We start from the raw sequence: 25882 nt of genomic DNA, 5'->3' as shown, positions 1-25882 counted from the left end.
ACTCTACACCACTTCCAATTCTCCTAAAGAAGCCCCAGGGTGAAGGAAGAAATAGCCCTAGCTTGCTTGTTCTGCTCTGCAGTTCCTTGGTAACTGGAGGGAGCCCAGATCTGATTACCCTAAGACAGCACCTGACCTTGAGAAAATAATTCCAGCTTTCATTGTCAAAGGAGCACAGAGAGACATTGGTGCTGTCATGAGCTGCATAGCTCAGACACGGGTTATCTGCTATGAATATTTCAGTACCTTATTTTCCCTGGTCATAAAGTAAATGTAAACTAATAACCTATTTCATACAGGCATCTAAAAACTCACTGCACTCATGTTTGCAAATGCTCCAAGACCTTTCTGGAAATGGCCTAAGGAAAAGCAAAGTAACCATATTTTTAATAAGTTTGACTGGTACACCTAGCTGTCATTTTTTGTGCCTGATTAGTGGCAATAGGCAGTTTTCCATTTATTTCCAAGCAGCTGCTAGAGAAAAGCTGCAGGCAGATGTAATCTGGAGACTGTAGAACTCTGCTCGCTGTCAATTTCACACCAGCATTTTACTTTCTTCTATTCCCATTTATTATTAATCTGTATTTATATCTAACTCCAGCTCTTAGTTAGCTTTGCCAGAGGCTTAACCATTAGAGTAACTGTGAGGAAGGAGGGGAAAGAAGAAACTGCCATAAACCAGGTTTTTACCACTCCATATAATTATGGGAAGGTGAGAAACAAAGATTGGGCTCTTCAGGAAGACAACAGCTTGCACAGTAGATTAGACCAGGTCAAGTCTCCTTTATCCTTAGTACTAAATATGAAAAGGAAACAACCCTGTCACAGAGCTTTCCTTCTAAGTATGCTCAGTTCCTACTTTTTACAGGGTTTTATATCCCTTTTAAATTTCTATCAATTCTAATTCAGAGGATGTTCTTACATTTCATGTTTTCTGAATCCACTAAGCTCTCAGGCTCAGTAAGACCATGTCACATTTGTTCCAAATAAGCACTGTATAAAAACATACTTCTTCCATTCAGCTTTCAATGCATTGCCTTTAAATTTAATATTAAGAACAAGACCACACTCAATTATGAAAAGATAAACAGAAGTACCTGATTCACTTTGTGCTCTCCAAAGTAAACAATTTTAATTTAAGCAGCAGAATTAATATCACTTGTTTTCTACTCATGATTTTCTTTTTAAGGCTTCAAATCTTTTTTCATCTCTTGCCTGTTTCTTTTATCCCTTTTGAATAGGGCTGAACAGGGTGTTCCAGGTGAGACAACACCATTCATTTAATGAAGGCATTCTATTACTTTCCCGACCATTCCTTACCCATCCTTACATTTTGCTCACTTGTTTTGTTCAATTTACTGTAAATGAGAAGCCCACTCAGTGTCATCTTTCCTTTAGAGGTAAGATGAATGGAATTCATTGCAAAGACTGTCCATAAGTTTTCCAAAATGGAGACAAATATGTTCACATATACGTGCTGTGTATGCTAAAGTTTCCCACAGCAGTGTGAGAGGCATTCAATTTATTGCACACTTTCCCCAGATGTTCCCACATATCCAGGCAGCCTGCACTCGTAAGAAACACGCTTCAGATTAGATTTTTGGAAATTTTTCCCCAAGTCTTTTCCAGCAAAAGTAGCTTCAGCAGTCTACCCGGCCAAAGCATAATATCATTTTACTCTGCTTCACATAAGCATTATTGTCTTTAAGCGTCCAGTTGGAATGGGCATGTCGTTAGGAACTCGGAGAAGTCATCTTCCACTTCTTCAGTATTCAATCATAATGAAGGCTCTTCAGTGTTCCTCCTCCAAACCTTTTCCTTTCAGAGAAGCCAGGAATCTAGAGACAGGAAAGATAAGTCATCATGTCAGAATCAGCATGAGCTCCCTCTGGCCCACGCTCAAATGCCTGTTACCAAGCTGACTGCAACAATGCCTTCCTCTTCCACGAAGTCTCCAGAATCAGAACTAAAATGCTTCAGCTTACTGCTAGAGGAGCACCATCAATTGAACAAGAGGCAAAACTTGAGTATGGATCATTTGTTCTATGAAGCTCCTTAAGGCCTTTGGGCAAAGCTTACAACGAAAGCCTTAATTTCTTGGCCAAATCCTAAACCAGTTAATTACAGATTTCAAAGCTCGTATCCCCCCAGATTCAAACGCATACAAGAATTTCTCCTTCATTAATTTTTAAAACTATTAAATAGTATTACTAAGTTCTATTAAACAGCTGTTGAGACTTTATGCCTTCTAACCTGAGACAGCAGCACTTCACTGATAGTTGAAAGTATAGTTTTATCACTTGCTGAAAGCCTTAAGAACACCATCAGAATAGAAATGGCTGCAACAATGCAAAGGATGAGCACTCCTGCTTTTGCAGCCCATCTATAGACACTGCTTACACTGTGACAATGAGTGCTTACAAAGAAAATCTACTTGAAACCATCAGAAGCTTCTCTGGCTTAAGGGTATTTCAAACAGATTTGCAAACCAATGCATCTGTGAATCCATCAAAAGAAAGAGATGCACTGCTTTCTAATACTGTATAAGATGTCTGTCCTATTGGTGGCATCATGAAACTATTTGATTACAGTCCAGAATAACTTTTAGATATCTAACTACATACAAGCAGAAACAGCAGACCCAGTAAACACAAAAAACAATTCCACACTCTCATAGGAAATACAGTATATAAAAATGGAAGGTGTCAACAAAGCACTACAAATCACGCCAGGAGAACACGGGCATGTATGGATGGTATGGGACGAAAATGTAATTTACAGTACAAAGTAGCTTGCTTAGGTTACACACTTCATTGGTAAACTGAGAAAGCTGAAGAGCTTACGCAAAATAAAAGTCCACTAAAAAACCCCAAAATCTAAATTTAGTTAGGGTTTTCAGGCCCAAAACTCAAACAGATATGCAATTCAGGAATTGTTTTGTTCATCTCTGAAAAGCAATCATCTTTAAGGGAAAAATCAGGTAGATTTTGCACAAAGGTTCATCTCATCAAAACTGCTTTGGGAATTTGAAAAGGAAAAATGCAACCATTATAACTAAAAAGTAGCAGGACACCACAGCTAAAAACTTATCTGCTTTAGCATTTTTTATATCAAAGTCACTAATTAAGAGTAACAATTACTTATTTATCAGAGATCTGATCGAAGTCATAGCTACAAACAATTTGAAACTTATCATTCTTTTCATCCTGAAGAAGTCTATAATAGAAATACCTCAAAACACGAGTGATCGAAGAGACCTATTGCAGAAAACCCACAAACACATTTGTAAGATTTACATTAAGTAGATCATTTCAAATAATAACATTAAGAGGTTATAATGAAATCTCCAGTTCCCATTTGGATTTTGTCTCTTTAAGTATGACTGTCCACTACTTAAGATTTGTTTTAAGCTTTTGAGCTGTTTTCAGTGAGGCAGATAGATGAAAGTAGTCATCAGAAGGCTGTAGTCTTTGGCACGGGGCCATAAGGAATATGAAGTTAATCCCTGGCTAGCCACTAAAAATGATCAAATAAGAAAAATAAAAATCTTACATCATGCATCAAAGACAACCAGCACACAAGCAGATTTCTGCATTAAGCTATTATCCCCATGAAAGGGAGACTTCCTTTCACTAGAATGGGGGAGGGGGGGAGAGGGGAGGAAAAAAGGCATGCAGAACTGAAAGGGAAAAAGCAAATTTATTTTTAAAAGGCATAAAAAAGGCTCAAAGAAAGTAAGCATTTTGTAATTTGTGACTATTTTTTTCCCCACTCTCCCTAAGGGGCTTTCAGCACAGCTACATCTAACGACACGTTTGACTGCATTTCAGCGGTGCTATTCATGGTAATTTGCAAGCACCTCATAAATATGATATGTGGAACCTTGCTACTCCCTGCATAGCAGACTGCACATTGGAAGGTGGGGGGCACAAAAAGTTGAAGTGGCCTGCCCAAACCAGGAGAGTCATTTTGCTAGTTCTTCACCAACTGTACTGAAAACAGTTAATTCAGCCATTTAGGAATGAATTACAAGCTGGTATCATACTACCATTTTCCTTGTGGCTCCACTGGTTCTATGAAAACTACCTGCACAAAACATAAAATGCTAATCCCAGCTGTGCAAAGAAAGCCTTTTCACTGACCGTCAGGACAGTATCTCCGGCCTAAATCTACAACCAAGCAGCCTGAAGCTGACAGATCGGAAAGAGATCATATCTGCCCATTTTACCTCACTCTTGCAACTTCTGCTATGTTAGGATACTTAATTATTTCACCGCCAATCACATTACAGACAAATACTTCAGCTGACAAGAGTCAGTCATTTTTCTGTCTATGCTCCCACTGATTTAAAAACTCAATTACCAGCATAGATTATCATTTAAGTCACATGAAGCCCATGTTTTAAACAGGACTCTGTCGACAGTTCACATTACACAGGGAGAAACAAAACAGAAAAGGAGGAAAAATGACAAACCTGATTGCCATCTCTTAAGAAGTACCTCTTCTCTATGACCTGGGAAAAACAGAGAATGATCTTAGCTGGCACAGCACATGCATAACCTGATTCCAATCGACACTTCACATGTGAGCACTGAAACTCACGGCTAACTGGGACAAGGTCTGAACACGTCCCCTGCTCCAGGCCTACTGCTTTAAGTGCAAAGCTCTATTACTCACAGAAGGAGTTGCCACCTCCAGCCTTTCTTAGTAAAGCTACGTTATCCTCAACTTCTATGCATCTAATTTAGTCAGCCCTCTTCAGTAATGGAGGTGATGGTTTGGGTGTCTCCTTACTGCATCAGTCAGTTATTCCCACCCCTCTCTGCAGGTGCAGCAGTTCTGAGCACTAGCAAAAGGTCATTCTGCAGGTGTATAACAACTCCAGTAGTTCTGAGCAGCCCCTGTGCATAGGCGATGCTTGAGAAGAGGTAGCCTGACTTGCTCTCTGAGAATGATGCACAAACTGTCTGTGCTGAAGGATACCTATGGAGGCAGTACCATCAATCAAGGTGATTTGTATCACCCTGTACAATCTACACCCTCCTCAAAGAAAATTCAGGCCAAATTTCTTCTGAAGCATGATCTGTTACAGGAGGTGGTCTGCTCCATTATGATCTTTGTCCAGGGGATGCTTAGACCAGAGCAATCCTGTCATTTTCACAGCAGGCCTTGATGCTTTCTTGTGCAGGAAGGGAGAGTAATATGCCAAATTTCTTAATTCCAAAGGTGTGCTTTAACCAGAAGCAACAGAGCTAACCACAGTCTTGTAACTCCCCACATTACTACCTTAGTGCACTGCAAACCCTCTGGCTTGCCAAAGGACCCCAAAAGCATATGCAGAGTGTCTTTGCACATTTGTGAGTTCTTTTTCATTGCTCTATGCAGATCGAGAATCAAACCTTCAAGTAGATCAGCTATTTTCTGGAGGTTTCCAAAAGTAGACCAATCTCTGGCCTCCCCACACCTGGCTTGAACCAACTCAAAAAATGGAATGTGAAAGGAGCAGCTAACTGTTCTTCCATGTTCACATCACAGACAGTGTTCAATACATAGAACAATAAAACGTAGTTTACCTGACTTGACTTACCTTATCAAAAAACCTGCTTAGCTTGACAGCATTGGATGAACCTGCAGCCAGATAACGAGGATTGGTGCAATCCTAGAACACACAAAAGACAACAACAAACCAAGCACAAGGAAATCAATGCAAGGAAGCCATACACACGGAAATCAACATACCCTTTCCCCTGACACATACACATGCAATCAGCTAGGGGAAACACTATATATCTGCTGATTTCTGCTCCACAGTCATTTGAGAGAAAAGGCCAACTTCAGTTCTGTGAATCAGCTGGAAAATTCTAAGTGCCCCCCTATGCACTCCATATCTTTGCCCCCCTATGTGCTCCACATCTTCCTTCTGCCACCAGCTATGCAGTCAGCTAATAATTTGTACAGGCTATACATGAGGCTGTGGATGCATGTGTGTGTATATACAAGCATTCACACAGCACATGTATATTTTTATACATATATATACACATATATAAATAAAGTGATCTTGATGTTTCATTCAGAGATAATCTGTGTCAGAACTAAGAACAGGAGAGAGAAAATTTAACTCTCAACCGTCAATTCTAAGCTTCAGTGACCTTATCTAACACCCCCTATACCTCCCAATAGCGAAACAAAAGACAATCATTTCATCAAGCAAGGGGGATGGCCAATCAAAATGTTCACAACTCCAGCATTACTGAGAAAATCTCCAAAAGCCCAATTTTTGTAACAACATCTTTACTTACTAAAAATTGGAATCACTCCCATATAAAAGAAAAACAACACTGGTGACAAGGATACTAACCAAATTGATCTCTTCAGCATTGAAATCCTCAGCCAAGAAAGCTGTTCTGGTCAAAACTTCATTCCGCTTAGTTTCTGGGATCTGATCCAGCTTAGTTCCTATTACCAGCAGTGGAATCTGGTTATCAGCAAACTGTTCACGGTCATAGTCACTGATGAGGGAAACATACAATTCTGAATGAAGTGATGGTCATGTAAGTGGGCACAGGGGCACCATCAGCTCCCCTGCCCCTTTCAAATAATGGTCATTTATTTATTAAGGGTCATTATTTATCTAAGTGAAAATGTGCTGTATCTGTAAATTAAGGAAGGGCTTCTGCACCTAAGTCACTACACAGGGACTGAAAGGAAAGAGAAAAGAAACCACATGAGTTGGATTTCTTCTCGGCATAGATGAACCGCAGAAGAAATGCTAAAACAAGCAGGAAAGAAACAGGAATTCCAGTATGGTACCAAGTATATGCAGTCACCAGAGACAGATCAGGGAGCTGGCATCTCTGAACTCTAAAGTTCCTAAATACATACACTTTTCAAGGAGGGATGATGAAATAAACAGCGTGAAACATTACCCCCTTCCACCTTAGATCAACGAGGGTTGCAATAACAATTCTGGGGTGGCAAGTTACTAATTATTCTACACTCGAGTAAAGGTAGCCACTACAAGTTGAATCCCAACAAGCTTGGATTCAGATATGAATAACGATCAAGGATAGCCTTTATAAAATAAATAATATTGCAATTAAATGTCATCACAAATCCAAGCTCCAATCATTCCCCTCACACTTGTCTTTCATTTTTACCTGAACCAAGATTTCTAGAAAGTAATTTTACAACCAACAGTAACAACCTAACGAAGCAATTGCTAGTGGCTGTGCATCTGTCCCTGACTGAAGTTAAGCTTTTGAAAATTAAAACAATTGTGAAGAACCTGTATGTAGAAAAATGGGAGAAATTCACAGTTTATATAGTGCATACCCTCCTTCCCTTCTCCCATGTTTCTACAGAAACACCTGTATACCAGCACAGGCAGATGAACAACTGATATCCTTCCCACAAAAAGCTACCCCTTATTACTGCTTCCCTGCTCATGTGTGAGGTTTATCAGTGATCTTAAAACCTCCTTGACTACATGTATAACAGGAGCACAGAGATACAGAAGGAAACACTTGACAAGATTTTGGAAAGCTGGTTATGAACATGCTGTTTAAGCAGAGTTTTCTAAGCCCTTTTTTAGCCACACTCCCAAAATAACTCCCCCACCACCCAAACCAAAAAATAATTACGTGAACTTCCTCAGTCTTGGTGCATTGAGGAAAGCCTTTTGGAACAGAGACATGCCACCCCATGACACTTCCTGTACAAGGGCTTTGCACATCTCAGTACAGACACACAGGTCTTCAGGTATCAGGGACTGGACCTACTCTCACAGAGGCCTCAGACAAATGAAAGACACAGTAAACATCTTTTCCCTTAAAGCAAGGTCTCTGACATACAGTTTGGTAATCTGCTGGCAGAATGGCCTGATTGGCAGAGTAAAACAAAAAGAACAGTGATTTTCTTTGATACCTCCCATTTTTTTTCTTTCTTTCTTATAAGTCTAGCCACATCTAATTTTGTGTGGACTTCAAGTAGCCTTAGGGATGAACAAAGACTTCCATAACAGCTTGGAACTACTGTGTCTTAACCCTGCATGTATGTTTTTCACTCACCCATTTGTCACGAGAACTCCCGTTGGAGCGACATCTCTGTTGAGCGCTTCCAAAGACCAGCGATACAAATTCTGGGATGACTTCTTGTTGGTTAAGTCATGCACTAAAATTATCCCTAAAGTGAAAGAGAAGGCAGCAAGATGCTATTTAATGATATATATTTTTTTCCTTATCTTACCAAAATGACATCTGCAGGTTCACAGATATCGGAGAATGAAGAAAGGGAAATACAACACGTCCAGTTACAGTGAGTGAGTAAAGCTGAAAATACCAGGATGCAACAGGTTTTTTAAAGCTGCTTATCAGGAATTGGATAAGAGCTAAGAGAAAAATCTCATGAAAGGAGGAAACGAACAGCCACCTCAGGACTTAATCTGCAAGAGGCTTGCAGGCATTCCCTGATTCTGCTCTGTCTAGTCCTAATGATATTGAAACTCTGTATTACTGAAGCAGAGAATTTAGCCTTTCTCTGTTTTACCTAATTGGTAAACATAACTATCTTTTTGTCACACCAGCTAGGAAGTCTAAAGGCCATTTTTATGCTTCAAAGAGTTTAGAGAGGACTATCGCTTTCCTGCATTTTCAAGAACTAATGCTACATACTTAAGGAGGTATCCAAAGGGGAAACAGACTCCGATAAACTTTCACAGTCCACCAAATGGCTGGCAGAAACATGAATTAATAAGATTTCATGTATTTAAGATTAAGCTTCTAGCATTTTTCATTACCATGATCCTTCAAAATGTAAATTCTGAGACAGAAAAACAGCCAGCCAAACTTCCTAGCTGTGCTATTAACAGACACCCACTTCTGATAACCACAGTTCCTAACTCAATTACCAGCTTCTGCTAGCAAATTTCTTCTATTTATTCACACCTTCTGCAACCTGTGGAATGTTCCCACTTCCTCCAGACTTCAAACCGTCATTAATTCAAGGACAAAATGGAATTATACCCCTTATCTTCATCAGGATTTGTTCTCAACACACTTCACAGCCCACAGGTGGAGAAAACTTATTAATTTAATCTTTCACCTTAACTCCCAAAGGTGCCACCCACTGCACACACTACGAACAGACCACATTTCCACCAACATTCTCCACTGCCCCACATGACTGTGCACAGACTCTCCTATGAGAGTTCCCAGCATATCACAATTACAGCCCTATTTCAAAGCATTTATCTCAGTAACAGCATAAAAAGCGCAAGCAACTGCATGCCCACCCCACAGTTGGAGGGAGAAAACCTCCCTACACCTCCAGCGTAGGGAGAAAAAGCCTAATACAACATAACTTGGCCTATGGCAACAGATTCAGAGGCAGTGCTGCATCATCTGCGGGAAACACTCTCCACCTCCAGACAATCTTCCTCAGTTAAGTTTTTGATTGGTCAGTTCCCTTATCTGCTTCATTGAAAAACTACACAATTGCACCAGCAGAAAAAGACTATGTCAACATCAAAAAAGGGCAGGCAGGACCAATGACCACTCAAGGAAATGTTCCTCCCCCATTAAGGTCTGCAAGCCACAGCCTTACTGCCTAGTCACTGTCCTAGACTATCACAGTCCACACACCAGATGCAGGGACACCAAAGCAGAAGATTCGCAGTCAAACCAAAAGCAAACCATACCTAACCTTGTCAACAACCAGATCTCGCTGACAGCCTGCACAGATGCTGCCACAACCAAACATTAACTGTCTTTTGATCTCAGGTTTTCAGCAGACCACTGCAAGCCCAGAAAGCACAAGCAGTCAGTCAGAAGGAACACATTCGTCTTCTCATCTTAAATCAGGTCAAACAGAGGCAATTTGTGAGACAAGTTCTAATGAAGGAATTAATCTAATGAAAGAAACCAGAGCCAAGGCTAACTACCAAAGTCAACAGTTTTCATATGCGATCTACCTAATAGTATCTTTTGGGCAGTGGAGATAAATAACTCTATTTTAATAACGTCATCAATTATAATTCAGGCACGTAAGTTCAAGATTTCATCTCCTAATGGGCTGTTCTAGAATATTTCCAAGTCTGACCCGCATTCACTGGCATACTGTGGATTTGGTGTCAAAAAGATGAATTTTTTTTCGTATACCAAAGAGGCTTGCTTTGAGGACAAAACTCAACTCAAACCTTATTTTACAGAGGTCTGGTTAACAATATAAGCAAGAGGTACCTACCTACAGTTTTCCTCCAGGGAAAGGAAGAAATAAGTAGTTAAATAATCACAAAGCAAAAATGTTTATTGTATGGCTAAACACATTACTGAAAGGCCCTCAAATGATTGGGAACAAGAAATGAGAATCAAACAGAACATTTGAGACAGATTGTCAGAAGCAGTTGTTAATCTGGTGTACATCTATTTTTAGTGAACTACCCTTGGATGCCAAAAAGTAACAATTGAAATACTGTATTATTAAGTTTATAACCTCTTATTTGCTCTTATTAGTGGTACAGATGAACTACTAGGCCTTTAAGTCAGTATCTCAACAGAAGGCATAAAATACCACTTTCTATCTACAGCAAGTTGCAAGATTCAATTATTAAAATTAATTTGGCAAATTAAATGAGCAGAGGCAAGATGGTTATAAGCATATTGCAATTTTATGGGAGAACAGTTCAAATTTGCCAGGGTAAGATATAACTATGAAAGTTCATGTAAATTCAAATACCTATTTCCCTGCTGTAGGTTTTGGAACCGAAGAGACAAGAAAATATAAATCATATTTCTGCCTGTATATCAGGCCTGGAAAGGTGAAGGCAACCTTTATGTCTGCAAGTGTAGCTGGAAGGGACCCCACTGCAACTTCAAAGACTCCCTGCTGTGCCAGCTGCACAAGACTGAAGTGAAAGGCTGATGAAGCTCATTGCACAGGTTTGCCTAAAATAGCTTTCCAGTTCAAAACTGAATCCATAAAATTCTGCCTATGAATGGTATCAGGTTTTTTCCTGCGTAAGTGTACTGGAAGCAGAAAAGAGAACAATACAGCCCTCAGCCAGACTTAAAGGAATCCTGCCCCAAAACCAAGAGACAGCTCAGAACAGTAACAGTGATAAAACCAGATTTACACCAAGCAAACTTACCGTTCAGCAAGTTATAAAATACTGCTCGTGTGCTTTTCACACTAGTGGCACTACCCACTGAACCTCCAACATCCCACAGCTCAATGTAGTAGGTCTTCTCTTCTGGAGTCCCTTCTTTGTAGTCATGGATCTGATGAAAAATTCACATCATACATAACCACAGCACCAGGTCACAGGAGTTAATCCACACAACACTTACACATTCAGCTGAAAGGATTATTGTACTTGGATAGAAATTTGTAAATTCCCATGTTGACACCATTTCAAATCTCTCATGTAGAAGATAGGTGGACTGAATCACGCAGTGGCCACTGGATACCACAGCTCTTGTATGAGATGGAGCTTAGTGAGTCAGCAGGGAATATCCTTTCCACCCCAATATTAACAAACCTAATGCCTCATGATGTGCTTAGAAATAGCACGTTGCTAAAACAGATGAAGAAGTAAGGTAATGACTTCTTACAGTTGTTAAAACCCACATGGTAGTACTGCAAGAGTATTAGCACAGGTGACCACATCAGATTCCAACCGACCACATCTTTTTCCTGTCCAAATTCTCACTGACATCTCAACTGAATTAATCAATGAACAGTTTTTGCCCCAGGATCTGCTAGGTAGTTTTGCTCCACAGTCAACCAGGATTGCCATGTTTCTTTCCCCAAATTTTGGAAATAGATTTCAGCATTCTTTGAGATGAAACTTGTAGATAGTAAGGCAGGGTCATTCCTAACCTATGACAACGCATTTCGAGAAGGATGCAGCAAAGGGTGATGAGTGAAGAAAGCATTTATCACCACCCCAGAAGGACTGTAGGTTGGGCTGAAAAACTATTAAATGGTATCATCTTTCCTCTAATCACAGGTCCTGCAATAAGCAGAGAGCAAGAGAAGCAACTCTGTGGTCGCTCAGTACCCTCAAATTAAACAAGCAAATTGTTTTTCCCCAGTGTGTTTGTCTGACAATTTAGTTGTGCGTTAAGTGTTTCTCAGGGAAGCGTGCTTCAAGTTCTGTGCCTTCTGACTTAAACTGGCCGCTCCATGACTTGTAACACACCAGTGGCCACTGCAGTAGGGAGAGGTGCTATGAATGGCAAGTATCTTGTCTGCTTTTGACAACCTTGTAAGGTCAAAACTTGCTCACACAAGCACTCGGCTCATATTTAATACTATTAGCTTCAAAAGATTAAGCTCTCAGCAAAACAAAACGCTGAAACACACCTCTTTCTGGGGCAGAAAGGAATGAAAAGGCGAAAAAACCCATCAAGGCCCTTCCCTTCCTTTACACGTTAAGTTAGGGCTACCAAGAGGTCGATTGCGTCACCTACTCGAACATCCACCGAGCAGCCCACTGTCCAGGACGGGTTTCCCAATACCTGGTTTTGGCATAAGAGGTGAACAAGCGAAGATTTTCCGACACCTGCAAGTGCACACAGAGGACAACTCCTGGGAGATCACGCAAAGGGCAGGTAAAAAGGCCAAGAGGCGGCGGGCAGAAGCGCTAACTGAACGCGGATGGTCCCGGCAGTGGCGGGTAACGGCCACCGGTCAGCGCCCAACGGCCGGGGCGAGGGGAGGCGACGAGCAAAACCCCAGGGACCCGCGGGAGCGCCTGCACTCCTGGCCCCAGGGGACAGGACCAGAGACGGGCAGGACCCCCCGGGCGGCGCCGGACGGGGGAGCGGGGGGCTCCCGCCGGGTCGTTTCCAGTCAGCCGGCGGGCGGGGGGGGGCGGAGGGGCCGGGGCGAGGGAGCGGTGCGCCGCGCATGCGCCGCCCGGCACCTGCGGAGGGGGCTCCTGCCCGGCTCCGCGGCGGGACGACGACGACGACGCCGACGACGACGCCGACGCCGACGCCGTGCGCGCGCGTACTGGGCGGGGGGTTGGGGGGGGGGGGGGGAAGGGACACTCACCGGAGTCGCCCAACACCAGCACCTTGACCCTGTCCAAAGCCGCCATCTTACTCTACCTAGCAACAACCCCGGAGACCACCGCCCTCTCCCCGGCGCCGCCAATCGCAGCGCGCGCTCCTTCCGCTTCCCCCAGCCTATTGGCTGTCTGCTCGAGAGACCGGCCTCGCTTTCACTCTCGATTGGTTTAACTCATATGAGGGCGGGAACGCGAGGGGCTCTATGAGGAACACGATTGGCTCGTTTCCCCGTCGCTCACCGCTCAGCCAGCAAGCGGAAGGCGTGCGGGTCGCGGCGGCGGCGGCGGGGGGATGTGGGGGGTATGGTCGTGGTACTGCGCATGCGCGGCACGCGGAGAGCCGTTGGGCAAGGCGCCCGGCGCCCTGCTGACGCCACAGGGGCGCGTGCGCGCGCGGGGCTCTGACGCGCCCTCGCGGAGCTGCCGAAAGCGCCGCCCGGAGCGGGGAGAGCTGGCAGCGGCGGCGGCAGGTCAGTGCCGGCCCCGGGGAGCGGCGGCCGTGCCCGTCCCTGCGGCGCCAGAGCGGCCCCGCAGGGGTCCCCCCGCCGTCCCGGAGCCAGCGGCCGTCCCGGCCCGGGGCTCACGCGGTGCCGCGAGGGGAAACGGCCGGGCGCCCCCTCCTCTCCCCCGCCGCGGTGGGCGGCGGATACCGGCGGCCCTCGGCCCGGCGCTCCGTCCCTCCAGTTGTTTTGGGTGCTGCTGACGGGCCGGGCACGCCGGCACCGCCCGCGGGGGTCCGTGCTCCCCACGCCTCGTCCGGCTGGGCCGCTGCCCTGGGGCCCTGCGGCGCCTTTGGCTCCAAACCACCGTCTGCCTCTCCTCGTGTGCTGGTTACGGGGGTTTTCTTGTTTGTTTTTTAGGAGATGCTGCTGAGCCCCTCGAGTCTCTTGTCCTGCGGGAGCCTACACGATCGGGTGTTTAAAAACTCGACGCATAGAAGTGGGTAGGGAATAGGAAGGTGTGCAAATAGTATAAGGGGTTCTCTACTTTGCTTGGCTTTAGAGCTTTGTCTGCTACTATAGGAAGTCTGTGTAATTTGTAATTTTAAGGAAGCTGCAAGATTATGGGAATCCGAGGAGCCATTGATACTGCAGCAAATCTAGGGTGCAGTGAAATGAGCTGGATGTATCGAGTCAACAGCCTGCTGCTGTCCAAAGGGACATCTTTAAGCTCATTCCTTTGTGCCATGTTTAGCCATCGGCTGAGCCCGCACAGTGGAACCATTTAGTTCCTCCAGGTCAGCAAGATATTTTCGTCTTGTGCATTAGTTTTCTTCTGGCTTCATGAGCTTACTGGTTCCCTGAGAAGCAGATGAACATCACATCTCGTAATGGCACTGAGCTGTTAAATGGGTCCAGCTGTCAAACTTGTATCATTACAAGTGGCTCAGAATGAATAAGGAGGATCAGCATTCTACAAAGGGTGTTCAGCAGTGCACAGTTAAGGTATATTTTTGTGAAATACAGGTGGTTAACATTTTTCAGCCACAAAAGGTGGAGTTTATTCTTTATCTCTTCCACTGCACTGGCATACTTTCACTGGTTCTGTTGCTCATCAGACTTTTCCACTAGCTGATTAAACTGTTGAAAAACCTTGTAAAAGGAGAAAAAAGGTATTTTTCTGTCCTTTAGTGATGCAGATTGGTACACAGGAAGGTCTTGTGAGTGCCAGAGCCATGTGCTTGGGAGAGGAGCAAATAACCTTCTGGCAGCAATAAGGGATGATGGGAGTTTCATTCCTACCTTCCACTTCCTGTAAGATACTATCTACAGCTCGCTTTCACATGGGATGCTCTAGGGGATTCTTCTCAACAAGAAACTACATGAATTAAAGCTAACCTGGTATCTTGTTCTTTAGTTTCTCTGTTTCTTTATTGCTTACATCAACAGTGTGTACACTTGTTTGCTACACCCTGATGCACTAAAACTTTTCTGAACCCAGTACTTTCATAAATCTTTGTCTTGCTTCTTTCTGGAATTCCTGAAAGTCAGACAATATCACTCACATCATGTATCATGATGAGGAGTGTGGTGGTCCAGGTCTCATTGAATCCAGGATATGAAAAACAATTACTGTTTTCTTCCTGTCAGAAACTTAACAAGGAATGCTGTACTTCAGTGTAATCATGACTTCTTAGGCTTGATATTTGTGAGAAATGCTCTTACTTTTTTCCCTTTAAAAACCCCCTGAAAACCTTACAACTTCATTATGTGAGGGCCAATGCTGAGATGTCTCCAAAATAACAGATACTCTTCTGCTGGTATACATGCAAATCAGAGTGTAAATTGTAAGTTTCTGACGTCCATGGTCAAAATGTTGTAGTGGCTTTGTGTTACAATTGAGTTCATTTAACACCTTTGCCACCATGGGGCAAAGCTCACTCTTCTACATCCCTAGCCATGCTTGCTTCTCTCTGCTTTGTGTAGGCTCTAGTCTGATAACATAAATGATTCAATTCTTGAACTTCCCCCCCCCCTTGCCCTCCCTCTAAAATACCCTACTTTTTTGGCATGGTAGTTTTTCACTTTTTATCAACTTGATTCACTTTGCTACATGAGTAGGCAACTGTCAAAATTAGCACAAAACAGCGGGGTTGTGGCTGAAGGCTGGGAAGGAAAAGAAAACCTTCTTTATGGGAGGGAGGGTATAATTTGATTTAAACTGTAACAGGAAACTGTACCGTCACTATTCTAGCCACTATAAATTTGGCCTTCCATAAATAGTGCGCTTCATTCTTTTTCAACAGCTACAACTGTAAATAGTTTCTTAATGCTAATGTGCATTTCAGGTACTTTTGAATATTACATCTGTTTGTATACATGCACATAGGTAGTCCTTTAATTTACTGACATTTTGCTATTGTTTATGTCAGTTTTAGATTAGGAATGTGATTGAGAATTACATCCTGAGCCTGCATTGTTCAATATCTGCCTTGCATGGTCAGACCTTGTGGCCTTATCATGTGTGATTCCATATATTTTTACTTGTGAAATTAGGTGAAAAAGTCCAAATTTCAGCCAGGCCCTTCAGTTTTTCTGTGTGCAGCTGCAACACAATGTTTTCATCTCTAGTGAAGAAACAAACCCCTTTGATACCTGTGGCCTCTTGGTTTCAGTTTATGGAATGCCAACAAAAAGGTAGGATTTGAGTGAAAGCAGATTGTTCTTTTCTCCTTTAATACTTCAGGGCAGGTCTTGCAAAGAAAATACACGATTTATCAAGATGTAGCGCAGAAGGAAGGCTGAGCAGCAGTGTTCCTGAAGTCTCCAGTCTCCTGAATGGAATTCAGTAAGCTTTTGATAAAATGCCAGAAGACTTTAGGTTTGCAACTGCCGTGGGATAAAGGCAGTTCTGGATAATAGGGACATGTTGCACAGATCATCCACTCACTACAGAGGAAAGTGGAAGAAAGCAGACTTGAAAATATAAGATTCTGTGCCATTTTCCATTTTCTGGAAAGGACAAGTAGTGTCTGAGTTTACATTGTACAGGCGTTTAAAATCTTGATGGCATGTTTTCCCACTGCAGTTCTGAAATTTGTGCCTTTCCTCCCTGTACTCAGGAAGATTCAGAATCACTCATCTCAGCTTAACTTCATCATCTTCTGGAAGACAGAATTTTAAATTTTATTAGAGTGAGAGACTAAAAAACTAGGATCTGGTGTTTGCAAGTGACTGCTGGAGTGGGATATGGTACACACTGGCTCCTGGAAGCCTGTCATACTTGCCACATTTACAGGTGAGGGACTCTCTTTTTATGAACTGATCTTGATTTTTCCTGAATAAACTGTGTCAGTGGTACAAGCGAGTAATTTTCTTTTTTTGCCTTTTTTAAAAATCTTACAGCAGAAGCCTGCACAAGCATTTTTCCAAACAAATCGGCAAAACCTGGTCTCAAAGACTTAGTGAAAAAGAGCTCTAACAATTTAAATTAGATATGGGGAAAAACAGGAAGCACTTTTACAAGCGTGAGCAGTCTGTCTGATAGACCTAGGTTCCCAACCAACCCTGCAACTCCCAAGTTTTCCTCCAAAAGAGATCTGGGGTGTTATAAAGGGTTTGTATACATAAATGAGTCTGAAGAGCAGTCTGCTTCCTTTTTCAAGATCCCACCTTTAAAATATTTACATTGTCAAATATATGAACAGTGAGACTTCATTAAATTTTTTGAGGTAAAATTACTAGCAGAATTAATATAAGCCTCAAAGTTATATGTTAAAACAAGCTGATGTTCATTTGAAGTATTGGATAAAAATGCAGGTTAATTCACTGGCTGACTTCAGTTTTCATAAGTTGTAGGTGTAGTTTCATCTACATCGTGGCTTCTGGGTATCACCTTTTTAGCATTTCTTTGTCTCTTATCTCAGCTTTAGTCAGGAAAAGCAGGAAGAAAAACAGATCCAACATCCTTAGCACAATTCCTGTTCGAGTTTGCAAAAGAATTCTTGAAATCTTTGTACATAAAGGAGAGTTCAGTTCCTTTGATGTTGCATCAGGAAAGTCCTGACCAGTGGAGATGCTTGCTCAGTTGAATTTCTGGCTTCTATATGGTCTTTGGTTTCATCATACTGAATGTTTTTTTGTGGTCACTTGCTCTCCTCTTGATTTCCTTTCTGACATCTCTAGTTATGCTCAAGACCTACGCCTCATGCATTTTACTCAACTTGAGGTATGATCTCCATTTTGCAGACTGTACTCTGAGTTTCTAACAGATCTAACTGTATTGTGTAGGTCTTCTCAGTGTTGTCTTTTATACCCACATCAATATTTATTCTTACATTTAGAGTAATTTTTTTAAAAAACCAAATGTGTATTTAGGGTTGCTGTCCTACTGTGATAACATAGACAGCTCTACTTTCTTCCTATACCCATAATACTGAATTGTATTCACATAATTACCCAGAACAATTCCCCAACAGCAGTGCCTTTTAATAAAGCCTGTGTTTAAATTTTGACATTTTTTCATTTGGGTGTTTCTGAATATCATCCTGTCCAGCATGCTTTATTATTGGCGCTGTAGGTACTTACTGCGTAGTGGTGTATCTTGGCCATTGTTTTTTTTACGTTTTTTTTTTTTCCTGACAATGTCCCTTGATGTTTGTACATTATTAAGGTCAGTACAGACGTTATTATGAAACAGATGCACGTCCATTAAAACCTTGTTAGGAGATGTTATCATATTTCTTTGCACATGTAATTAATTCAGGCTTAACTTACTGCTTCAATGGAAGGTGAAATCACTGCTCAAGGATGCAATGGTAAAGGACCCTGCTTTTGAATTTTAAACTGATATTCTTGTGGCATTGGATTACAGCTTGTGAGCTGGATCACTGTCTGTCTTGCCTGGTGAAAGGTAATAAGGATTTGCAGCCTATATGGTGTAGCCTGGGATTCTTTGTGGGCCAGATGCCAGCTTCTTTGAGAGAAACAATTTGTTAGACCCCGGCCTGGTGAGTTCTGACAGTGGTATACGCTTAGTCTTGTGCCATCGTTCTGTATCATGTAGCTTGCATGAGAACACAATATCAAGAATGATGTTGTAAAATATGTCCTTCATCCAACCATACAGATCTTGTTCAAGCCCTTGCTTTTGATCAGTTTGGCATTAGGCCTCAATGTAATACAAAAACTGGTGTTTGCTGAACATGTGTCCGTGCTCATTTTCAGAGCTAACTTGTGTTCAGCACTGTTGACTTTCACGTGGCAAAGCTTGACAAGGGTGTTCTTTGGTGGCTTTATTTCTTCTTTTTTTTTTCTTTCTTAAAGCTGACCCTGGTCAGTCTCAAAGGCTGTCTTCTGCAGGATTTAGAATTTAATCTGTGTTAATCAACTTTTTGAAGAGGAGATTAATAGGAAAGAAGGGTTTGTGGTGTTTTCAGAGTGCTTGTGTTTCCATATATCCACACCTGGAAGAAAACCAGTGTTACACTTAGGATGCTCCCTGTTACCCGAGGACAGAGAAGGTTTGGACATTGCTAAAAATCTCCAGTAGAGAAGAAGTAGTAATTGTGTAAAAATTCCTGATTCCGCTAGATGAAAAAAAAATATTTTGTAGTGATTGACATGAAGAAATATTTAATGTCTAGCTATTGCTGAAAACCAAGAAAAAAGTATATACTCTTAGACATGGTTTTATTTATTGGTCCCTTGTAGGTCTCAGTTTAAGCTATTTGAGTGCGTTATTTGGGAAATTGTACCTTAAACCTGTTTTGAAAGTGGCTGTGGAAATCTGCAGCTGTCTTATCGATGAGATTCTTGCAGAGAAAGTGCTTTCCATCAGCTCTCAGATGAGGTATCCAGAGTGAGATTGCTTATTTAAAAACACTTTTGTCCTTTTTTTGTTACAACTGATGTTCTGAAGGTCACGGTGCCCACCACAAGTTGCATCGCCAAGTTTTTCTGCAAGGAATTTTTAGGGGACAGTGAATTGATGAGAAGTTTTGTTTGTTTTTGAGATCAGCACTTAAAAACCTTTTGACTTTCAAAATTTGACTTTTAAAATCTCTTCTGGGGTGCCAGGTTTTGTTTAAAATTGATCTTTACGTTAATGTTATACTGTGCTTAAACTCTGAATACGGTTTAATCAATTTGAATAAATAAAGGCTTCTGGCCAGCTTCTGCATTGACATTGTTTTATAGTATCAGTATGTTGCTGACGGATTCAGTCAAAAGCGAGATTTAAGTGACTGAAAGACTGTAAAAATACCAATAGAATGAAATTGGTTTTCAAGGACAATGTCCTGTGACGGTATTCAGATTGGGTCTGGCTTACAGATTCAAAAATACTGTATGGCTAACTCATGATGGGGCATCCTTTATTGCTAACGTTTTTACCTTTAATGCAAAGCTCTGTAAAACTGTCCTTTGTGTGAGATAAATCGTTATGTGTCTGGCATGCAAAAGAAGCTAACTGACTCTAGAAGTACTTGTTTCATGGCTAGTTCATACCATGATAAACATAATTTAATCTCCTTGAAGGGAAGCTGGACATCCAAGTATTGTTTTCTGTAAGCTATTCTCAGCCTACGCACCAGCAGTCAACAGATGTTGTTCAGTTCATTTCAATTTGAGCATTGTGAATACCATTTGGCCCCAAGTTGGAGAAAAAGAAAAGCTCAAGCAGGGAAGCATTTTAAAAGAAAAGACAGGATAATTGTAATTTACTTACTGTTAAGCTCCACAATCCACAGCCTAATTGCTTTGCAGTTGCACTGGCTGTAACCCTTGAGAGGAACATAACCTCCTCAGTTGCAGAAGAGGGTAGGGATTGGAGAGAAGTAAAGCTTCAGTGGGTAATGTTGCTTAAAGTTTTTTGAGAGGGCAGTGTTTCTCATACCAAAAAACAAAATCCAAGCAGGCTACTGTGATAAATGATCACAGATTTTTGAGCAGTCTTAGCTGAATGAAATGAGTCATCAGCTGCTTGGTCAACATGTAGAGCTTGGTGATTTCAGGGGGATGTCTTAATGTGGGGAGTATAGAAAAGTTCTGTAATGGTGTTTGTCAAACAGGATATTACGGGTTTTATGATAGCAATGAAGAAAATAGGATACCCATCCAGATCCTTTCTTATGCTGTCACTTTCCCCTTTCCTTTATTTGAGACTTGAATGCTGGGGAGGTACATATACAGTGTGTGAAACATCTAATGGAAGTGAAAATTGAGATGGGCAGAGTTCTACTATTTATGGTATTAGTTCACAGATAAAAATTGCTTAGCAATGACAAACAAACAGAAATTAAGGTGTGGAGGTTTTCTTCAGTTGAAGGAACCTTTTGCTTAAGAAATGGTTATTCATATCCTAAACTAGCATATTGAAAAAAAAATATTCAAAGTTTTATTTGACGTTAACTTGAAGTACAACCCCCTGAATGGGTATTTTGAAAGCACCTATCATGCTGATCTTGAACTTTTCATACATGGGAATCCAAGTGCATTATGAGTGGAGGGGCATCTTGTTATTGCCTACAGATGCATAGACTTGAAGGAATGGAGGGAAAATGCACAAAACCACCCTGTGTAATGACAGTAAGCCTTTCTTCTGTGCCTTATGGAGTTGCTTCCCTTTTTCTCTCTCCTAGCTGCTTCAGAAGAGTCACTGATGTTAGTTGTCTGCTGGCATTTGATTTTTGGCTATGTCTGTGTCAGGGGTGACAGTATGAGGAATTTCTTGCATGATATGATCCTATATATGACCCCGTATATGTCACAGAAGCATGTAATTGTCATGACTATTTGTGCTATTTGATGTTAAGGTGAAGAAAAATGAAAATACACTATTTCTTTAGGAAATTATTGTCTTGTCACAGACAGCATGGTAAGTTGTGATAAGTAACTCAAAGGATATTTCATGGATTTTTTTTTTTCTTTTTAAACACATTGTCTCTTCATGTTCACTAAGTGTTGATTTTTACTTCATTTGTCGTGCTAGATTATCCATGGGCTTCTAAGGCCTGAATGTGAGACACTTTAAATGAAAGATCAGTCCTTTGGAAGGACCTATTTGCTCATCTAAGATCAAGGCTGAAGCAGTCTGTTATGTAGGAGTTGGTAGTGCTAACAGTTTTCGTGCTGCAGGCAGTTGACTAAGGTCCTCAGAAAGTAAGGAAAAAGTCTATCTGTTCTCATTGTGCAGCTGGGAGCTTTTGCTTGATGCATACCAGTCTGTACTAGCAAGCTGTCCTCATGTGATATCTCTGCCCAGTGATGTCTGAGGAGTCGAAGCAGGCAGGGCTGCTTACAGTGTGATCAAGTGACATCAACTGGGGCCATAAGACTATTCCACTCTTGGGCTGTCTTAGGACCTTTCTTGCTGTAACCTTTTTATGCTTCTCCCAAGCTGTAAGTCTCAGCTGATCATGCAGCTGTCTACTGGAGCTCAGCTTCAAGACAGCTTTCTTATTTCAGCTCTATTGGCTGTGACTGAGTAGAAATGAAATCTGCCGTATGTTATGGTACCAATTTCTTGTGCACTTTTTTAAGTTTTCCATCATTTTGTTTTGAATGAGTGGTACCGCTTCCTAATTCTACTTCTGTAGCATTGGCATTATTAACACCTAAGGAGACAGTTACAGGGCTTGGGAAAGAGAAATGGAAAACACCCCATCCTCTTCTTAGCTCTAAGTGAGATAAATCAAAACTTCTGAAGTCAGAAGACTAACTAAGAATCCATCTGCCTTTTTTCATTGCAGTATACATGAAGCTCAAGATCTGAACCTGCTATGACTGACCCAGACGTCCTCACTGAGGTCCCAGCAGCTCTCAAACGCCTTGCCAAATACGTGGTGCGTGGCTTTTATGGCATTGAACATGCCTTGGCTCTGGACATTCTCATCAGGAACCCCTGCGTGAAGGAAGAGGACATGTTAGAGCTCCTTAAGTTTGATAGGAAGCAGTTGCGGGCTGTCCTCAACACCCTCAAGGGTGATAAGTTCATCAAATGCAGGATGAGGGTAGAGACGGCTCCAGATGGCAAAACCACCCGTCATAACTACTACTTCATCAACTACCGCCTTCTGGTTAATGTGGTGAAGTACAAGCTGGACCACATGAGGAGGAGGATTGAGACAGATGAAAGAGACTCCACCAATCGCGCCTCTTTTAAATGCCCCATTTGCTTCAGCACTTTCACAGACTTGGAGGCCAACCAGCTGTTTGACCCCAGGACAGGTAAGAGTATAGGTAACAGAATGCTCCTGCATTCTCCTTTGTCTGTAAGTGTTGGACTCTAAGGCAACAGTCTTAAGAAAATTCTCTTGAGTTCGACCAGAGCTAGAGGGCACTCTCTTTCTGCAGGTGGTAAATGTTTGAGCAAAATACAGAAGTAATGTGTACAGACTTAAACAGTCTGTACAGGCAAATAGCAACGTTGGTAAAATCCTTGAGTGACAAGCAGTAGAGAAATGGAGGTCTTATCGCAGTTGAATTCAAGGGTGAATAAGGCAGTCTGTCCTTGTTGGAAGCTGATGCCTTGTCAGTATAACCTGGTCTTGCCTGTAAACCGTATGACTTACTGGTAGTTTGCAGGGAGGGCATATGTATAGTTGACTTTGGTATGTAAAAAATTTTTAGTTTAGAGATGGTCATGCAGGGAGTGAGTTGTTACTGTTTAATTTTCTTCTAGCCAGTTCATTGTACTGCACAACCTTGCTTCTCCAAGCAGTCTCATGAAAGTTAAAAGAAATTAATTACAGACTTGTCTGTGCTTGGGAGTAAACAAGATTCTTTTTCAAGTGTGTGTCTTGGTCTCAGTGGAGTTGCATATCTGTCTCGTGCATATGAAATAAGAATCTTTTCTGGGTGTCATTGTCTACAGGGGCAGTCCAAATACTTTGTGCTTCTGTGTCAGGGAAGAAAAGGAAGAACACCTGCACCTGATGAGATGCTATTTTCCTAGTCTAATCTGGGATTATTTTGAGGGGAAGACAAGGAGAAGGGATTAGGTGTTAGGCTTCCACCTTCTGAATTAGTTTCTTTACTTTTTACTTTTTGAATTCTTTGTCTTGATCTTACTTTTCTACAAAAATAAAAGAACAAAAGTCAGGAAAACTCTCAGAGACATTGGGAGTGTGGTGCTTTGTGTCAGTTATAATGAGAAACTAAAAATTCACTGTTCGGTGGTATTTAAGCTTTTAATCTAGGGTTACTGATTTCTAATCTGCTTTGGAGAAGGGCAAACACCCAACAAACATTCAGCATATCATTTTCCCTCTTTCCTGCCTCCAAAGATCAAGAGCTGTGAAACTCCTTTTACTTGAACAACCATAAAAATAATACTCAGTACTAGAGAAGCAGAATCCACTAAGTACAGGTAACAGTTGTTGCTGTAATCCATCACAGCTCTCTGAGTAGAAGTTGCTCCTTCATGGAGCACCAAAACCAGCATTGCCAGCACAGATTTTTCTGTACTCACCACTGAGTATAGAAACTACACATGCTTTCTACAGTAATGACCATCTGTGGCAGCTACAGTTGTGGGTGTCAGGCTGAAGGGGAATAGTGCTTTTGCAGTTTGCTTCGGTAGGGAGAGAGTAGAGAACCTCTGCAGAGACCATAGTGGGTGGGGAATGCGAGACACTTATCCCAAGGGGACCTGTAACACTTTGCAGGTGAATCCTCCTGACCTGTGTGGGTGGCGAGTTCCAAGAGCAAAGAACTGGCTCTCGAGGAGATGCAGAAGACAATAATGCTGGGATTCGGCTTTGACAGCAGGACCTGTGCTCCAGGAACTCATGAGGTCAACCAAGGGTTTGTCTGCAATACAGGCACTGGGTGCCTTCACAGTGCGAAATCATTCACTGGCACAGGGAGTATCTTGCAGTTTGGCTGATGGAAGGAAAGGTTGAGTGTTTTTTTCTCAGCAATTCCCAACAGTTGGTTCCCGTCGGTATTAATGGAAATAGCAAGATGGCCAGTTTACCTTCACTTATTTTCAATAAGAACATCCCTGTCTAGAATTTATGTATATTCTATTTCTCCTTATATAACTTTTAAATCAATGATAGCTTCACGTAGATAGTGCATGGTGATACTGTTGTTTCTCAAGAGCTTTTACATGGAATACCAGTTTGGATAGGGCTCTCCAGTTGCTGTTCAAGAAGGTCTCATACTGCCTCCAGACCATGAAATAGCTGCTTGTTTCCATTCTGGGTAAATAAGTGGGCAATTTTGTTGTGGGCTTTTTGTTGTTGTTTTTTTAGTGAAAATGGCTGCTTTATGTTAGTGGGCTGTGTTGTCTGCATATGTTTCCTGCTCCTCTGGAATTCCATATTAGAAAAGAACTGAGACACTGTTGGGTCTCTCACAGAGGGAGCTCATGAGGACAAGGCATGTAGAGGAACAAGGTTTAGTAGGTAGCAAATAGTCACCCTTTTCCAAGGATGTCTTTAGCCCTTATCAGCGCTATACATAAACCTCTCCCATTCATGAACACTTACGGCAGTACAACTGCTAAAGGGTAGCTGAAAGCCACATGGATTTCAGTCACGGTTGACCTGAGCTGCTCCTGGGCTGCAGCCGTGTTGATAAAATTTTGTGAATTAAAAGGCCTGCAGGGCCAATGTCTGTTAGCCCCTGGAGCAGGTAGAGCACGGAAGGCATCCTCTGCATTAGTCTAGACCAGGCTGCACTTAAATGGGCAATCCATTGTTAAAAGACATCCTGTTTCACTGTCTGCTTTTTGTCCTTGTCACTCAGAAATGGGAATGAATTAGATGTCCTGTGTTTTCTTCTGCTTTGATTTCCTCTTCCCTAGTTACAACTCAAATGCAAACCTCAGCAATTGTAGTAGAATGAAAGGGTTAGAAGAGGAGGTTATCGCTCTTGCCCTTCCTTATCAGTGATGGTGAGGAGATTTCCAGAATCTCTCCATGACTGTAGTCATTCTACTGCAATTTGTGAATTAAGAATGCTTGTGAAGAGCGTGTCCATAAGTTGGATCTGTAGTGCTCTTTAATTTTTACCACAGCATCTGTGTCTGTCTCTCGGCTTTAGCAGAGGTCTGTTTCTTGTAGGTTACCGGCTGTCAAATGGAGGCTTTTTTAGCTCTGTGCTTTACTCCATTTGAAAATAATTTTGAAATAAACAGAGGTGGTTGGGGTTTTTTTTATCAGAAGATGTGTTTATTGGTGTTTTTGGAAGGTGGAAATGTGTGTGCTGAGAGAAAATGATTGATAGTAAGATGGGTATGTTTTCAGGGCACATAGATATGGATGTGCTTTGGTTGCTGTTCATCTAATTAATTTGGAAAAATATTTTTGAACAGAGTAGCAAGTTTGCCACTAAGGTAATCTTAAATGTAGATTTTAAATGG

At 41.9% G+C, this 25882-nt stretch overlaps 2 protein-coding genes across 6 annotated transcripts in view; one reads left to right on the top strand and one right to left on the bottom strand.

Moving 5' to 3' along the window:
* Positions 1 to 963: 963 nt before the first annotated feature.
* On the bottom strand, positions 964 to 13117 carry RABL3 (RAB, member of RAS oncogene family like 3). 3 transcript variants are annotated; one of them, XM_075710180.1, is made up of 8 exons: positions 13057 to 13117; positions 12471 to 12562; positions 11147 to 11276; positions 8070 to 8184; positions 6362 to 6512; positions 5588 to 5659; positions 4475 to 4513; positions 964 to 1838 (listed from the first exon to the last, which is right to left on the bottom strand). In XM_075710180.1, exons 1-8 carry the CDS (start codon positions 13100 to 13102, stop codon positions 1773 to 1775), a joined length of 711 nt encoding a protein of 236 aa, XP_075566295.1. In that variant the 5' UTR covers positions 13103 to 13117; the 3' UTR covers positions 964 to 1772. The 3 variants fall into 3 exon arrangements, with proteins under 3 accessions (XP_075566295.1, XP_075566302.1, XP_075566309.1); XM_075710187.1 differs by having other exon boundaries at positions 964 to 1844; positions 4479 to 4513; XM_075710194.1 differs by lacking the exon at positions 5588 to 5659.
* An 866-nt stretch (positions 13118 to 13983) lies between these two features.
* Positions 13984 to 25882, top strand: part of GTF2E1 (general transcription factor IIE subunit 1) — a 55577-nt gene continuing 43678 nt past the window's right edge. Inside the window, exons 1-2 of one of the 3 annotated variants that reach the window (XM_075714272.1) lie at positions 13984 to 14011; positions 22263 to 22740. In XM_075714272.1, coding sequence (XP_075570387.1) covers positions 22293 to 22740 — 448 coding nt within the window. In that variant the 5' untranslated portion in view covers positions 13984 to 14011; positions 22263 to 22292. Of the gene's footprint in view, positions 14016 to 14478; positions 14518 to 22262; positions 22741 to 25882 lie in introns of those variants that run through there. The other 2 variants (XM_009488033.2, XM_075714278.1) reach the window with 2 other exon arrangements.

Source organism: Pelecanus crispus, chromosome 1 (assembly GCF_030463565.1).
Source record: "Pelecanus crispus isolate bPelCri1 chromosome 1, bPelCri1.pri, whole genome shotgun sequence".
NCBI lineage: Eukaryota > Metazoa > Chordata > Aves > Pelecaniformes > Pelecanidae > Pelecanus > Pelecanus crispus.
Note: the sequence above shows the minus strand (reverse complement) of the source record. Positions and strands in the feature narration are given on the sequence as shown.

Bases quoted from the DNA above. Each gene is read 5' to 3' on its own strand.
- RABL3 (XM_075710180.1), bottom strand. From the start codon at position 13,102: ATGGCGGCTTTGGACAGGGTCAAGGTGCTGGTGTTGGGCGACTCCG. The intron at 12,563-13,056 runs GTGAGTGTCCCT...GTGCACTTGCAG, and splicing joins GCTGGTGTTGGGCGACTCCG to GTGTCGGAAAATCTTCGCTT. The intron at 6,513-8,069 runs GTGAGTGAAAAA...TTCCCTCATCAG, and splicing joins GGAGTTCTCGTGACAAATGG to TGACTATGACCGTGAACAGT.